Consider the following 18219-nt stretch of genomic DNA (forward strand, 5'->3'; position numbering starts at 1 on the left):
ATATTAACGATAATTAGATTTTTTAATGTTTTTGGTAGAAAGTTAAATGTACTGTAAGAGAGTAGTGAGTTAAAATATTTTTCATAAAAATCCGTAAAAACATTTTTTTGTAAATGAGAAGATTATTTGTTTATTAATTAGAAGAGGAAGTTCAACCAATTATTTGGCGTTAGTAGATTTTTAAATAAATTCGGAAATTTCTGGCGACGATTTGTAAGAAACAAAATCCGGAACATTCTTTATCGATTACAAAACTTCTATGTTATGTTTCAGCAAGAAAATTAAATGTCTAAAAAGTAATTTTCAGTAATCAATTCTAGTAAATTACTTTTTTTTTTAAAGCCCTGAACAACCTATTGTCGATATTTTTTAAAATTTGTTTAAAGATGAAAATACGGAACAATTTGATATTGATAACCAAATTATAGTGACGCATTGTCAAATAATATAAGTGTAATATTAGTAAATTATGCGATTTCAAACAATAATTAGGCATAATTCATGTTTTATAAAACAATATCCGGAACATTTTTACACTTAATGAAATATAAGTCAGTATAGAGATTTTGATTTAGCATTAATATGCTATTTACATAAAAAACGGAACAAAATATTGTTGATAATGTGTTTTTGCAACGTTTAAGCATGGAAATTGAATGTAATATAAATTAGAAGAGCAAACAAACATTTGTTGGGGTTGATTAGTTTTGCACAAAAAAATCCGGAACAATCAATTTTTAGATACTTAAAACTATTGAGATGTTACGGGAGGAACATTAAAGTGTAAATCAGATTTTCAATAGCTTTTAGAGTTCTAGTTTTTTTAATCTAATCGTGACGGACAGACCGACCAACAGACAAAACGCACAAAAATAATCTTCTTTTATTCGGATGGGGGCACTAAACAAAAAATAAATAAAATCTGATTCTTTTTAAAAGTTTAAGGAATTGGTTTAGCACCTAATCATGTAGCGACGTTACGCTACTGCACGAAAATCGCTGCATAAAAAGTCCATTTAAAAAAATGTGCGTGATATTTACATACAAAATGCATTATTAGCCTTTATAAACAAACAGAAATGTTTTCTTTTAATTTTAGCAGCTAGTTGACCAGAAAAAACATCTTTAACTATTATTTATATTTGTTGTAAACATTTCCTGTATATTTTTAAAATATATTTGACTTAGTGATAGTGAAAATACACAAAAATCGTCCATCTTTGTTAGCATATTGTAACATTGCCTCCCTTACATTTACGTAATTGTTTTAGAATTGGTGTATTTTTATGAAAAAATCGCTTGCATAATTAATTTTATAAATTAAACGGTTTGCTTTTAGAAAACCAAAAGTAGCCGTTGCACCTAAACTTTTCAAGCCGCATTTAATGATGAAATAATATTTTTCATATCTCTTCTAGTTTTCGAGATCTGAGTGTGACAGACGGACAGACGGACATTTTGCACAAACCTAATAGCGGCTTTCTTTCCCTTACGGGGGCCGCTAAAAAAGGTCTTTTTTTTCCCCCTTTTATAGGAGGAATTTGTGATAAGGTTTATTACTATTGCTCTTTACCCATCTAGAACATGACCGAATTGTTCAACTAGCCTAAATAATCTAGATAGTTTTACTTGAAATAAACCTTTGAATGACTTCTGAATGACTTAATGAAAAACGTGTCTACTGTTCTTTCAGGGAATCCTTCAAGCAAGTTGGCTGTGTGTGTTTTGGAGTGATGTCAATCATTTTTGTGACATTAGCCTTTGACTGAATAGAACATAGGAACAAAAACAGATCAATACTCAAAATAGATTCTTTATTTTATTGGTGAAATGTTGCTGTTTTGTTGTTGTTGTTGTTTTTTTTTGGCAAAATAAAGAAATAAAATACTACCAGCTTCTCATGAGTACCTGGTATAAATGTTTGCAGCCCTGCAAAAAACAAAAAAGGTTTTAAAAACATTGTACATTGTAAAAGCATAACATTTCTGTGTATGTTTCTGTTGAAATTATTTTTTTTGCTCAGTTAATGAACGTCCATGTCAATGATCAACTTATAGTATCAAACATTATAGTTATACATATTTCAAATGCTCTTTAATTTTATGTAAACTTACAGATTTTAACTATTTTTTTTATATTATGGAGTTAAATTTGACTATCACTATTTTTATGTTTTGATGAATCAGAAAAAAAGCAAGATAATTTTTTATAAACAAATTTATCCTTAATTATTTTAGATTTTTCAAAATCTGATTATATATGGTTTACTTTTTTTTTTTATTTCTTCAAATTCGCACTAATAATAAGTCAAATATATGTAATTTGGCCTACAACAGTATAATTTGTATATTTAGCCAATGTCTATCTATCTACTGTATGTTTGTTGCATATTCTGGCTGAAGAAAAATTAAATCAACTTGTATATTTTTTATATTTGTTCTTGTTGCTTTTGTTGATTTGCCAGACAAAAAAAAAATTACAAGATAGATTGTTGCACAAACTCAAAAGCGGTCCCCAAAGTGATCCAGTCATGCATGTAAAAAGCCAGGTTTCAATATGTTCTGCGCGGGAGCAGAGTTATAACATTGCCCCTTTCTCAGCTCAGGTGCACTACAAACTATCAATAACCACAACTCTTGTCTCTGTCCTTACAAAAAGATGAGACGTGTGTTTGTGGAAACTGATAGGCATTTGTAAGTACTGAGATTGATTCATGCTATTATTAATTTGGCCTTCTACATTACTATTCATATGCATTCAATGAACTAATTGCTCAGATAAGGTTAAGTATCCGCCTGGAATAATCATCTAATTGATTGTTAGGAAGATAAGGTTCAGTGTAAGCCTGGAATAATCATTTAATTTAGTATTTTCCACACTTTTGACATACGTGTACCCCTGCCCGCCCAAATGTACTTGCATGAGAAGAACGAAATTGACATTATTATTATAGTTTTTATATAGCGCTACTTTCATGCTTATAGCATGACAGAGCGCTTTTGGTCCAATCTCATTTGTGAACCAGTGGGGGAGGGGGTATCTAGGAGTTGATTTTCCGTGCTGCCTTTAGGCGCTCAGTAAACACAACTCTGCCCGAGTCGGGTGTCGAACCTCGAGCCCCCTTCTAGGTAACCAAGCCAATTTCAAGCGCACTTGGCCTCTCAACCACGCTTCCCACCATCATAGAATTTGATTTTAATCTGAGATGCTGTTCATCATCTAATAGTCTGTTCCTTTTTTTTTTTGTCCTCTTCAAAAGTTGGTAAAAGCAATATTTACTTCAGCTATCAGGTCACAATTAAGTTCTACAAGTCCCTTTCTACCTAAACACTAATACAGACCACCGACATACTTCTCGGTGTCGCTCCAGGTCCTCAGTTCACGTGTAGCACGAAGGATGGCAGTCCCAGACAGCTCAGACTTCCATAACCTGCAGATCACTTCAGCCGGAACAGTCCTTCCTCTCCAATCAATAGGTCGTCTATTCCTCGAGTTGAACGCTGTGCTGGTGCGCATCATCAGTGTTGGCGCGGGAGCAGAGTTATAACATTGCCCTTTTCTCAGCTCTGTTCGTCCTGAACAGATTCAGGTGCACTACAAAGTAGTGGACGTTGGTCAGTGCAGGTGGAGGTCGATCTGTGAGAGCCACAGACGGTAGAAAGCGTGTTTCCCTCGAAGCCATCTGCACTGTTCTTCGCATATGCCGCTTTCTCCATTTTGCCAATCCGTTCTTGAGACGATGTCGTGATCGTTGCTTCGACTTCTTCATGACCGCTGACGCTCGCTTCTGACACGTATATAGGTATTGACGATACCTGTAATTGTCATCAGGGCAGTTGGCCCTGCATGCCGCTTCAGTAGACCCTCTCGATGCGTCCATAGTTGTGACATAGCCATGATTTCCAACAAATTGTCTTTCTCAGCCGCGTCACTAAGGTATGCCCATGAAGCATCCTTACAATGTTCCATGTGTAAATGTTGGCCTACATCAAGTGCTGCATCGGGTGCAGCTGAGATTGATTCACCATCGTTCATGTTGCTCTGACTGTTGAAAACAGAAAGTATCGAAGTCTCCACTACCATCGTTCATGTTGCTCTGACTGTTGAAAACAGAAAGTATCGAAGTCTCCACTAGTTTCAGACCCTGTTGGTGGATTTCTTGACATTGTATTCTCTTCGTGAAGCGCCGCGTGTACAGTACTTGTTCAACGCCTGAATGCAGAAATCCAATTTCGAGTTCCCCACGTAGACACTTGTCACTGCTTAATATGTGACATTTGATCATGTATATTAAAGTAATTAAAGGTGCTTTCCTTCATTTGAACAGTTGTACTAAATTTTTTGTTGCGTATGACTACTAGCTCTATTGAGTATTATCACCACAAACATGTAGATTCATAAATAAACTCAATTGTAGCAGACGTCATATTTTTATACATAAAATAATTCACAATATATTGGCAAATCCAGCCATCAAGGAATACAAGAAATTATTCACATAAATCCATCTTAATATAGCAAGTACACAACTAGTGATGCTTTCTACATAAGTCTAAAACATGGAGGCTACTGACTTCTAACCATGTGGTCAACTCTCAGAACGAGACTTCTTACCCACAATAATTCCCAACTAAGTTTCACTTTCACGTGAAACACAGTTACACCATAAATACAATAAAAAGTTGTACTCCGTGATTCCCGACTAGTTCATGTCAAACAATGTTGTGACAGAAAAAGATTTTGAAAAAAATCTCTTTGATGTGACAACATATGCCAGTTTCATCTTTTTAGAATATATATATACAATATTTTCAACCAATTAAGTCTTCATTCAGATTATCCAATATCATATAACAAATCATGTCCAGTAATACTATATAATCATGTAGTATAGTTCTAAATGATAAACTATCGAAGAGTTAATAAATCAGTGATAAGTCAATGTTGATCCTAAAATAATAATAAAATTGTCATATTTGTAAAAGTCATACTGTTCAGTACTCTTCAACATAAGTAACAATGGTTTCAGAAAAATACATGAGTGAAAACATATAAACATAAATTGCAGAAAAATTTCAATCATGTGACATTAAAAATCTATTTTAAAAAAATCAAAATCATGGTGGAGCAGCTGATTTGTCAATAAATTGACAGGTAAACTGTTTGATTTTACTAGTACTACAATTGACGTGTCAAACCTTTGACATGAACTATGAGATTTATGTATCTATTTATGTATCTTCCCTAGTGCTATTAGAGCATGAAATGGGTTGCATGAGCCAGCCAGGAAAACCAGTGACTTGGCAGAATTTAAGTCATTGGTTAATATGCATGACTAAATGCATGACGCGTAGGACGTAATCATCTTCTTTTTTGAAGTAACGTCTGTATTATATAAGATAAGATAAGATAAGATATTATCTTTTGGCTCTATAGATTAGTAAGCTAGCAGTAAACTGTACTGCCTTGAAACAAAGACCAGAAATATTGAAACTAGTCAGCTCAGGGATTAAGATTGTTGCATAAACCATAAGAATAAACCTATGTCCATACGATGGCTGAAAGAACATACAGTGACCTGTTAACATAGTACGAAACGGGGAAAAGTCTGGGCTACCAGAGAGAAGAGTTGGACGAGTGGGTGCTTAAGATAAAAAGGCAGAACGAGGAAAGAGATGCTAGAAAGGAAGAAAGGCAAAATTAGAAGAACGGAAGCTGGCAATGCAAGAAGACGAGATTAAATTTAAGTGGAAATTAGAAGAAGAACAAGTGACAGCGAAAACAAAAAGAGATGATGAGGAATCAAAGGGCCAGAATTGCTTCCATTGAAAAGGAGCGTAAGGGGAAGGAACTTGATGTGCAAGAAAATACGAGGAAAAGAAATACGACACAAACAGAAAGACAAAAATGTGTGGAAGGCACGGATAAGATGATTGCATTTATCAACAGGTTTGAAATGCTGATGAAGCTTGAAAACGAACCCCAACACGAATGGGCCATACAACTTCTCAGTTTGGTTAGGGGAAGAGTCCTTGATGCATTACAAGTGCTAAGTGACGATGAGGTAGCCAACTATGCTTGACTTCTACCAATACAATGAAGACGACTACCGACAAAGGTTTCATGAGCTAAAACCAACTTTGGACGGTCAAATGAAGCAATTCGTTGCTGAAGTAAAAATAACGTTCGAGAAATGGTTCCAAGCGTCAGGAATCGAAGAATCGTTTGAGAATCTAAAACAGTTTGTGATTGTTGATCTGGGAAGAATCTGTTTGCTTTTCTACAAGAAAGAAAACCAAGAAACGTGGAATATTAAATATTACAGAAAGATGATAGGCCTACTCAAGAAATCGAATTTGCCGCCACAACGGTCTCCGCAAGTACACAATTTGCAAAGCAAGAAACAGCATGGCAATGCGGTCCACCACAAAATAAGGATGGACAGACAGAACAACATGATCCTAGGCTAAATCAGGCATCAGTCCAGAAAAGCAGCGTGAGATGCTACAAGTGTGGGAGAATGGGGCACATAACGAAGTATTGTCGAGACGCCCTGAGAACAGAATAGTACAAGAACGATGTTGTAGCCCATGTTGGAGGCTTGGTGGATAGCCTTTCACCGTACGTATGTCCAGCTATAGCAAATGGCTATCATACTGTGTGGCGGACTGAAAGGATTAATGTGTGTGCGGCCTACTGACACACATGATTCAGGCTAATCACACAGGTCAAGGGCTGTTGAACAAGGGAAATTACTGCTAATCTTCTTATATAATACAGACGTTACTTAAAAAAAGAAGATGATTACGTCCCCACGCGTCATGCATTTAGTCATGCATATTAACCAATGACTTAAATTCTGCCAAGTCACTGGTTTTTCTGGCTAGCTCAGGCAACCCATTCCATGCTCTAATAGCACTAGGGAAGAAGGAGTATTTGTACAAATTTGTCCTAGCATATGGGACAAGGAATGTGCCTTTGTCTTTGTGTCTTTCAGAGTATTTTATTAAATTTTGTTTTTGTATTTGAAGATTATGGTTCAGTGTTTTATATATAATTGCTACTTTACTTTTGAGTCTTCTGTCCTGAAGGCTTTGTAAATTTAGTGATTTAACTAAAGGTGTTACTCTAATCAAATGTGAATATTCGTTTTTAGCGGCCCCCGTAAGGGGAAAAAGCCGCTATTAGGCTTGTGCAAAATGTCCGTCTGTCCGTCTGTCACACTCAGATCACGAAAACTAGAAGAGATATGAAAAATATTATTTCATCATTAAATACGGCTTGAAAAGTTTAGGTGCAACGGCTACTTTTGGTTTTCTAAAAGCAAACTTTTTAATTTATAAAAATAATTAGGCAAGCGATTTTTTCATAAAAATACACCAATTCTAATACAATTACGTAAATGTAAGGGAGGTAATGTTACAATATGCTAACAAAGATGGACAATTGTTGTGTATTTGTATATCACTAAGTCAAATATATTTTAAAAATGTACAGGAAATGTTTACAACAAATATAAATAATAGTTAAAGATGTTTTTTCTGGTCAACTAGCTGCTAAAATTAAAAGAAAACATTTCTGTTTGTTTATAAAGGCTAATAATGCATTTTGTATGTAAATATCACGCACATTTTTTTAAATGGACTTTTTATGCAGCAATTTTCGTGCAGTAGCGTAACGTCTCTACATGATCAGGTGCTAAACCAATTCCTTAAACTTTTTTAAAAAATCAGATTTTATTTATTTTTTGTTTAGTGCCCCCATCCGAATAAAAGAAGATTATTTTTGTGCATTTTGTCTGTTGGTCGGTCTGTCCGTCACGATTAGATTAAAAAAACTAGAACTCTAAAAGCTATTGAAAATCTGATTTACACTTTAATGTTCCTCCCGTAACATCTCAATAGTTTTAAGTATCTAAAAATTGATTGTTCCGGATTTTTTTGTGCAAAACTAATCAACCCCAACAAATGTTTGTTTGCTCTTCTAATTTATAATACATTCAATTTCCATGCTTAAACGTTGCAAAAACACATTATCAATAATATGTTGTTCCGTTTTTTATGTAAATAGCATATTAATGCTAAATCAAAATCTCTATACTGACTTATATTTCATTAAGCGTAAAAATGTTCCGGATATTGTTTTATAAAACATGAATTATGCCTAATGATTGAAATCGCATAATTTACTAATATTACACTTATATTATTTGACAATGCGTCACTATAATTTGGTTATCAATATCAAAATGTTCCGTATTTTCATCTTTAAACAAATTTTAAAAAATATCGACAATAGGTTGTTCAGGGCTTTAAAAAAAAAGTAATTTACTAGAATTGATTACTGAAAATTACTTTTTAGACATTTAATTTTCTTGCTAAAACATAACATAGAAGTTTTGTAATCGATAAAGAAAGTTCCAGATTTTGTTTCTTACAAATCGTCGCCAGAAATTTCCGAATTTATTTAAAAATCTACTAACGCCAAATAATTGTTTGAACTCCCTCTTCTAATTAATAAACAAATAATCTTCTCATTTACGAAATAATGTTTTTACGGATTTTTATGAAAAATATTTTAACTAACTACTCTCTTACAGTACATTTAACTTTCTACCTAAAACATTAAAAAATCTAATTATCGTTAATATTATGTTCCGATTTTTAAGGAAAACAGAATCCGAACACCAAAGTAAGGTATGAAAATCTCTCCACATGGCTGTAGTACATCTAATTTTTATACGAGACCATCCAAAAAATTTAATTAACGGTATTACATTTATCTGAAATTCTCTTTTTCTTTTACTATTTATACAATCATCCGGAACAATCTATTATATAAACTTTTCAATTGTGTTCATACCTAAAAATTATTGCGATGTTTTGAAACGTAAAATAAAGGTTAATCAATTTTTAATAACTTTTAGTTGTTGTTTTTCAAGATGACGGACAGACCGACTGACAGACAAAACGCATAAAAAATAAGGCTTTGATCCTTTTAAAATAAATTCTATTAGAACTCAGTGCACCAATGTCTATGAACCCTCGTTAAATATCTCATGTAAATAAAGACATTTTTTTATGGTACCGGTACTAGCCTATTGTGAGGTAATGGAATTTTTTTTCTTTGACATCATATGAATGGACTCTTTAAATGTAATGTTAAAAGAACGCACTCGGTGCAACAATGTCTATTAACCCTCGAAAAATTGCTCGTATTAATGAAAACATATTTTAGTCTAACTAAGCCGTGTGACGTAGTGTTTTTTTTCCTTTGACGTCATATGGAATGAATTTTTTTAATGAAATGCTAAAAGAACGCACTCGGTGCACCAATGTCTATGAACACTCGATAAATGGCTCGTATTGATGAAGGTGATTTTTAGTCTAGCTAGGCCGTGTGACGTAGTGTGTTTTTTTTCCTTTGACGTCATAGGGAATGAATTTTTTAAAAGAAATGCTAAAAGAACGCACTCGGTGCACCAAAGTCTATGAACACTCGATAAATGGCTCGTATTGATGAAGCTGATTTTTATTCTAGCTAGGCCGTGTGACGTAGTGTTTTTTTTCCCTCTAACGTTATATGGAATTAATTCTTCAAATGAAATGAAAAAAGAACTTGGTATAGTAATGTTTATTAAGCCTCGTTATGTGACTCGCGTTTAAAAAAGAAATGATATCTTGATTTAGATCTAATCTAGATTTTTTAAACTAAATCTAGATTTTTATTACAGTATATCTAGATCTGGATTTATATTCTAATTAAAATTATTTTAGAGTCTAGATCTAGAATTTATAGATCTAGTTTAGACTAAAATAGACTAGATTAAGATGTAGAATTTCAATTTCTAAACTTAAAGTGTAAAAAAAAGTGTAGATTTTGATTTCCAAACGTTTTGATCAATATTGCAATGTTTTAATATACTAAAACTAATCTACTATTTTTTATTTAATTTAAATTTAAATTTACGGCAAATAATATTTGAAACATTATTACTTTTGACCATCAAAATTAAATCACTTCTTGAATATTATTTGCGAATATGCAGATCCGACAGGGATCCGACTTCGACGGGGGCCGCCTCTCTGAGTTTGTGTAACACAAACTCTCTTAGTAATCTTGTTTATTAATCTCATTGCTCTATTTTGTGTCTGTTCCAGTTTCTTAATGTTTTCTTGAGTTGAGGGGTCCCAAACGGAGGATGCATATTCTATTATTGGCCTAACCAAGGTTAAATAACATTTTAGTTTTATGTTCTTATTTCATTTATAGAAATTTCTTTTAATAAACCCTAATGCTTTGTTTGATTTTTTTAATAGTCTCATCAATATGTGGATTCCATGACAGTTTTTCATTTATTATAACACCTAGGTATTTTGCGTTTTTAGTCTGTGTTACTGGTTTGCCATGAATAAGATAAGTGGAATTTTTTTTTTTTTTTTTTTTTTTTTTTTTTTTTTTTTTTTTTTTTGTTACAACTGACATTTTTCTGGATGGAAAGACATGCTCCAATTTGATTCCCATTTCTATAATTCATCTAATTCTCTTTGTAAAATATCTGTGTCTTGTATTGTTTTTATTGTTCTATATATTATGCAATCGTCTGCAAATAATCTGACTTTAGTTCCTGAACTAATGCAATTTGGTAAATCATTTAAGTAAATTAAAAATAGTAGTGGACCTAAGACTGTTTCTTGAGGTACACCTGAGTTTACTGTTATCGGTGTTGATTTAGAGCCATTTATTATTACAGTTTGTTCTCTCCCTATCAGAAAATCTTTAATCCACTGATGCAATGGACCATTAATGCCGAAATATTTTAATTTTTTAAGCAAACAATGGTGGTGAACTTTGTCAAAAGCCTTGGAAAAATCTAGTAAGATAGCATCTTTTTGTTCACTATTGTCTAAACCTTTTGAAAAATTATCAATTAGTCCTATTAGTTGTGTTTCACATGATCTATATTTCCTAAAGCCATGTTGATATGGGGTGAGGACATTATTTTTGTCTAAGTGGTTTATGATGTTGCTACATATTATGTGTTCTAGGATTTTACATGTGATGCTGGTAAGTGATACTGGTCTGTAGTTTCCTGGGTGTTGTTCTCCTTTTTTAAATAGGGGGTGACATTAGCTTCTTTCCAGTCCTTTGGTACTCTGCCCTGGTTAAACGATGCCTGAAAGAGTATTTTGAACACTGGTGCTAGCTCATTGCTTAGTTCTTTGAGTAATCTAGCTGGAATACCATTAGGTCCAGACGCTTTATTTGGTTTGGTGTTGGCTAATAGTTTTTGGATTCCATTTTCTTGTACTACTATATCTTCTATGTTGTCTACTTGGTTCAAATTAAGTAATATGTATTTGTCTCCTGAGGCTGAGAATGCTGATTAAAGTATTTGTTTAGGATGTTTGCTTTAGTCTGCTTACTTTTTGGGTTAGGTGTTTAATTTTTATATACTTTTTGTAAATTCTTTCTGCCTTAGTTTCTTTAAATTTTCTATATAGGTTTTCCTTCTGTTTACAAAGCATCTTTAGTCTAATATTAAACCAGCATTTATTTATTTTGTTTGATGTGTATTTAGTTGGTATATGATTTTCTATAATGCTTTTAAGATGGTTTTTAATGAAATTCCAGAGGTCATCGACTGGTTGGTCAATTTCTTTTTCTAATAAGAATGTTTGTTGAAAGTTTAATGCAGCTTGGTGTAGTTGTGTTAGGTTACATTTATTCCAGAGTAAGTTTTTCTTTTAAGTTTTGTATTGGCTACTTCTTTTATCTGAGTATTTTTATGATCTCATGGTCTGATAGACCAGGGATAATATCATAATCAACTACTAATCCAGGTCTGTTAGTTAAGAAGAGATCTAATGTGTTGTTTAATCTAGTTGGCTTTTTAATGATTTGATCTAAACTTAGGTTGTGTAAATTTTATATGAAAAGCTCATTTATGTCCTTAAGGTTTTGGTATTTATCTATGGTTAGTGTTTTCCAATTTATATTAGGTAGGTTGAAATCACCCATAATCCAAAAAACTGCATTTTTATCTGTCTCTTTAAGTGTAGTAAACTGATTACATAGTTCCTGCATGTATTCTAAACTAGAATTTGGTGGTCTGTAAATACTGCCTATTATTAGGGATGTTGAGGTGGTATTAATTTTACAAAATGTTGATTCTATATTTTTTGAGTTAGGTAAGGTAATTTGTTCTGCTGTAAGAGTGTTTTTTATTGCTAAAAGAACTCCTCCATGATTATCAGTCCTATCTTTTCTAAAAATTTCATAATTACTATTGAAAATTTCTGCATTATAAATTTCAGGATGTAGCCAGTTTTCTGTTCCTGCAATTATGTCTGGTTTTTCACATTCTAATAAGATTTCTAAGTCTGCTGTTTTTTTCCTAATGCTTTGAAAATTAATTACAAAGGTTGTAATGTATTTAGGTATTACTTGTTTAGTCGGTTTGTTTAGTGAGGCTGTTATATTAATTTTAGTAGATTTAGGTTTAACATGAGTGGATCTGGCTAGTGGTTGGTGAGTTTGGTTTGGGATGGTGTTTAGAATGTTGTATGGGTTAGAAGTGTCCGCATCAAAGGAATAAAACAGTCCTGATGTAAACTGAGGTAACCCACACGGTACACAGTGCCATGATGCGTCTTTGTTGCCTAAGGCATAATACACAGGTGTATTCATATGGAGACATGATGCATGGTACCATTCATCGCAGGTGTCACATTGAATGGCTTTCTGTTTCATAATGCGTACTTTTTTGCAGATGTTGCATCTACCTTTAGTTCTAGGTCCTGGATTTGATTCTACATCTCCTGCTATTAATATTAACAGTGATAGGTTTTTATTTCTGCTGTGTCTGATTGAGAACTTCCATTTGTGATGGGTAATCTTCTTTAATGTTATGGAAGTGTATAATAGATTATTTTTGAAGTTGCATTGATCTAAAGTGTGATGATTGATTATGACTGTTGTTTCCTTTTTAAGTTTAGTGTTGACTGAGGTAGATCTAGTTCTGTTTTCAATTAGTGTGTATTTAGTAATTATTAGGATAATATATGACCAACTTTAGAACAGAAACAAAAGAAACCAAGTTGTACGACCTATTTATGTTTTCAATACCCACATGTGTACAGTGAAAACTAGCAGAAACATGTGGAAATCTTAGAGTCTTGAGCACAATAAATGATTTAATTGTTCGAACTAGTAAGTTATAATTGACTATAGATACAATCGAATTTCTAGGTTACGACATACCCGGGAACGCTATTCTGCCTCAAAGTGGCACTCGGGTGGAAACGATCATTTGAGGAAGTGATTAGGCTAAATAAATAGCAAAACAAAACTCATGTGGGAGTGTCCAAGGGAATGCGAGAGCTTTCCCATTGCATGGTGCGGAGTTGAAAGAGAGCTTCCACGTCCCAGTCGATAATCCATGCGCGTTCCTCAAGGGACAGTTACACTAGTGGCGAGTCCTGCACGACTAGTTCGGTACAACATAGGAAAATGGCGGAGGTTCCCGGTGTAATCGGCCTTCAGCCATGCATTTTAGTCCATGCGCCCGGAGTGCCAGATACATTGGAAATAGCAATATTTTACATATGTGTGAGCAGGTCAGGAGGCGCGAGAGACCTTTTCTCTGCTCAACATTAAATTATTAACAGTAGGCGCTACTGGGTGGGTTGCATCTGTGACACCTCAGTCTACGACCAAGGGGCTAGAGTCGCCTAAGTAACCAGACATACTAGACTATACTAAACTAAATGAAAGCACCAACGAAACTTTACTTGAAATTAAATAAGACAAAATGAAACTTTATTTACATATACAAAAAAAAATCAATAATAAAATATAATATATACACTAACCACTACAACTGAACCCAGCAACTAACTAAAACCCTCTAAATCTACGCCACTACCAAACACCAACAAACTAACCTAACCAACTAACACGAACTGATAAAACCAACTATCTAACTAAATCACTACAACTACTACACCAGACCAGATCTACACTAACAATAAAACAAGAACACCTTAGTACCTTACCATTCACTAAGAACAGACTAAGCCACTAGGTCTAAGCCGACTAAGGCAACACTACAAAAACAAAATAACACTAGATTCCCTAGATCTACAGAAGCAATAACAATAGTAGTAATAAATACAGCAGAGGTTATAGCAGCTTAAAGCAGCAATAACACAGCAGTTATATTCAGCAGGATGTATTTCAGCAGTAGACGAAAAGGAAGAAAACAGAAAGGAAGACGAAAAGGAAGAAAAAAGAAAGGAAGTCGAAAAGGAAGAAAAAAGACAGGAAGACGAAAAGGAAGAAAGAAGATTAGCAAGGGAGCATGAGCTAGCATTGAAGGAAAATGAATCTGAAACAGCTATAGCTATAGCAAAAGAAAAGGAAATCACAGAGCGAGAAAGAGACAAAGAGCAACAAATAACGGCGAGAGAAAAGATAGCTGCGGACAAAGAGAACGAGTCCGCCCGCCAGGCTTCTTCCGAGTCTCGCCCGGCTAACCCAGCATCCATTCAAAGTTCCTTGAACGGTCTACCCCACATGCCAATGGAGCACTTCGACGACAAGACAGAGAACATCGAAGTCTATCTTGTCCGCTTCGAAGAAGTTGCGCGCTTCTACGGTATTCCAGAGGAGAAATGGTGCTTCCGGCTATCCCAATGCCTCCGAGGCAAAGCCTACGAAGTGTACTCCAAACTTCCTTCCGGCCAGCGAGAAGATTACTCAGCCCTCAAGCAGGCGCTACTGGTCCAATTTGAGCTGACCGCCTAGGCCTATCACAAAAAGTTCAGAGGGTCCCGCCTCGAACGCACAGAGACCTACGGTAACCTCTGCGAAAGGCTTGACAAGTACCTTATCAGGTGGCACGCTCTCAGCCAATTGCCAGAGACTTTTGATGGCCTAGCATGCCTCATACTCTCTGAGCAGCTGTTGGAATGCATCTCCCCACAGGTCAGAGTTTATGTCAAGGAGCAACAAGCAACAGCTCCCGCTGACATAGCTTCCGCCGCTGACCGGTACTTGAACGCCCGTAAGGACTTAAAAGGCAAAACAACCGCGACAGACCAGCAAACAGACCAACCAACTTCTCCTGCCCAATCCAACCTTGCTCCTAAAACTCCACAGCACAACCAGGCACCAGGCCGGCAATCAGCCCCTCATAACTACAATAACCGCCCCAACCACCAGTCTCGCTATAACCAGGCTAACTACTCTCAGCGTGACTCACGTCATAGCGCGCGGGACAGTAGACCCACTCCACATCGGCAGCAGCAGGCCCCACGGACCCTATCAATGGTGGCGCCAGTCCCTCAACCCTCTGTGATTGATCCATCTGACCGACCAGAGGAGGACATATACCTCGTCTCCACGATGGCCGTAGCTCCTCAACCCACTGCCATTGATCTCAGCGAACCAGAACTCCCACCAGTGCTGCCTCACCCCACCTCTTCTCCTCCGGGAGTAGAGAACATTCTGGCTAACGGTGTTGAAGTTTTGGGCCTATACCACTCAGGCTGTTCATTCGGCGCGGTTATCAACAAGACGCTGATTGACCCATCGGATCTCACTGGTGGAACAGTGACAATCCAGTCTATAGACCGTGGCACTCCTCCGCAGGTTCTACCTGTCGCGAGGGTACACGTAGAGTGCAGGTACGTACATGGCACCATTGACGCGGCTATCATGGACACGCCAGTGTATGACTTCATTCTAGGCTCCAAATATGTTCCTCTTGGAGTAGTCAACAAGCCATACTTCTCTCTGCCCGTCGGTAGAGCGACGAAGCAGAAACGTGGCAGCAACCAGCTGGTTGGAAGCCCTGGTCGCCACACTGATACGCCTAGTCCAGACTCATCAGCGAAGCTCAAACTCCTCCGCCCTGGCATTGACACTGCTAGGAAGTCACGAGTTAAGTCGTATACCCGCGCTCGTGAGGGTCTACTTGACCCAGGCTACTCAGCCAAAATTAAGCAAAATTCCTCTGACATTGACAGTGTCAGAATGCCCCGAGGTAAGATGAACCCTTGCTCTCGTGGACTCACACCTCTTCATGGCTCCTCAGCCACCATGCCAAATCAACCGCCCCCTGGCATTGATAGTGTTAGGAAGTCACGAGGTAAGCCGAACTCTCGCGCTCATGAAAACACTTCTCGCCATGGCTCCTCAGCCACCACTCAATATCAACCTTCCCCTGGCATTGACCGTGTCAGGAAGCCCCGATGTAAGCCAGATTATCGCACTCGTGGGGACGTTCTCCATCAGAACTCCACATCCTTTATCAGGCCACTCTTCCCTGACATTGATCATGTCAGACGAAATCGAGGTAAGCCGACTACTTGCTCTCGTGAAGAAGCGCCTCACAGTGGCTTCGGGGGTAAGCCCCAACGAGCACACGTGCCTCGTGCGCTCCGCCTAAGCTCCAATCACGCTCCCCAATCCGCCCCAGGAAGGAATTATTACTCGCCCGATCGCCCAATCTACTCTCCCAAGCAACCCAAAATGTTTCACCCAGGTGACTACATACTCAGGGACGGGAAGTAGACCACGGACACACTTGGACAGACTCCCCTCCTGGCATGGCTACCCCTTTATTTTCCAAGATTTTGTTTTCTAATGCTGTGATAACAACTGATCCCAAAGTTAGAGTGACATCAGTCTGCTCGCACTTTATGGATCTTCTGCGATAGATCCATCTTGGCGGGGGCGTATGTGACAAGTCAAAAGCTCGCTGTCAGAGTCACTCAAATTTATCACAGCATTAATTATTAGTATTCATTTATTTTATTTTTATTATTTCCCCATCCTACCCCCAATTTCTTCACCCGAACCACCTTTTCCTCTTCAGGCTAGACTTATTCGACCACATTGGAGATAGCTAGGCCGCGTCTTTCGACTTATCTCATCTTGATCGGGGAAAGATAAACACATTCTCTTTCATCGTACCGGCCGGATGTCTGACGGGCGCAGTTGACACCACCTTGTGTGGAATGCAAGTTACTCTCCCCCCCCCCCTTTCTCCCACGTCTCTCTTTGATCTAGGAGATTACCCGAGTCAAAACGCCTCTCCACGCTCCAAGGTGCGACTCCCATCTCAAGTCTAATTCACCCACGTGTAAGATAATTCTAAGCCTAGGACATTTCATGTTTCCGCCCGCATTTTCCAGGCCTATATAAAGTAGATCCAAATAAAATCAAACCCTCTTATTTCTCTATCGCTGTCAATCGAGTCTGGACTACTCATACATTCCACTCCTAGAGGAATACCTGGTGCCTCCCTCAGGTGTCTGCCTATTTGCTATCGAGAATCACCTATTGCCTATGAGCTTAGTGCTATTCAGCACTGCACTTGCCTACTGAGATCTATCCAACTATTTGCTGTTCAGTGTCTACTCGACACCACTCAACTATTTACCTTTGTGCTTAGTGGTATTCAGCACTGCACTTGCTTATTTATCGGATCACTTGCCCACTTGCTATTGAGTATCCTCTAACGCCTACGTGGATCTACTCAACTGTACTACTTGGCGCTATCGGCCTTGCCCGCCTATTCGATAGCCCACCTGTCAACTTATTAGGTGCGACGTCCCTATAGACTCAGATCTGTGCGAGACGTCATAGCTACGCCAAACCCTCTGCAACTCACTGGACTTACGCTGCCCACGGCAGATCCGCTCTGCCCGCTGTACCACCTGTGCCCACGGTAGCCAACCACCCGCACTACTGTGCCCACTACAGATATCGGAACTTTGGATCGAGACTCCACAAGAACTGAATCACCGGCGTCCCTCTACCCGCTAGAGCGCCACCTCCAACTGAAGAACCTCAGGCCAGGACACAACCAAATGCGACATCAACAGGACAACCAGCTAAGTTCAGAAGACAAAGTGACATACTCTCTTATTAAGTGCAAGAGTGATGATTAGACCTAATAGTTTAGATACGCAGATACCTTTTCCGACCACCATGATGTTTTTTAAAGCATATTTATCTCCCTTACCTATATTGAACTTTCAATAACTTTTTTTAAAGAGACTTTTTGTTCTTATGCTGTCAACTTATGATTTTTGAAGTGTATTTACTGAAATGAAGGTCTAAATAAAATGTTAATAATAAATTGATGAACTTGTTGTTTCTTCTTTTTTTCTACTTATGAAATTATTAATTAAAAATTATATGTTAACA

General features: G+C 36.9%; 1 protein-coding gene across 2 annotated transcripts in view; it reads left to right on the top strand.

The window, feature by feature from the left end:
* Positions 1-2135, top strand: part of LOC106075149 (zinc transporter ZIP13-like) — an 84543-nt gene extending 82408 nt beyond the window's left edge. Inside the window, exon 9 of one of the 2 annotated variants that reach the window (XM_056040874.1) lies at positions 1694-2135. In XM_056040874.1, the coding sequence (XP_055896849.1) occupies positions 1694-1769 (76 nt within the window). In that variant the 3' untranslated portion in view covers positions 1770-2135. The remainder of the gene's footprint in view (positions 1-1693) is intronic. The other variant, XM_056040880.1, reaches the window with a different exon arrangement.
* The last annotated feature ends 16084 nt before the right edge of the window (positions 2136-18219 follow it).

This window comes from Biomphalaria glabrata, chromosome 1, assembly GCF_947242115.1.
Source record: "Biomphalaria glabrata chromosome 1, xgBioGlab47.1, whole genome shotgun sequence".
NCBI classification, from domain to species: Eukaryota; Metazoa; Mollusca; class Gastropoda; family Planorbidae; genus Biomphalaria; species Biomphalaria glabrata.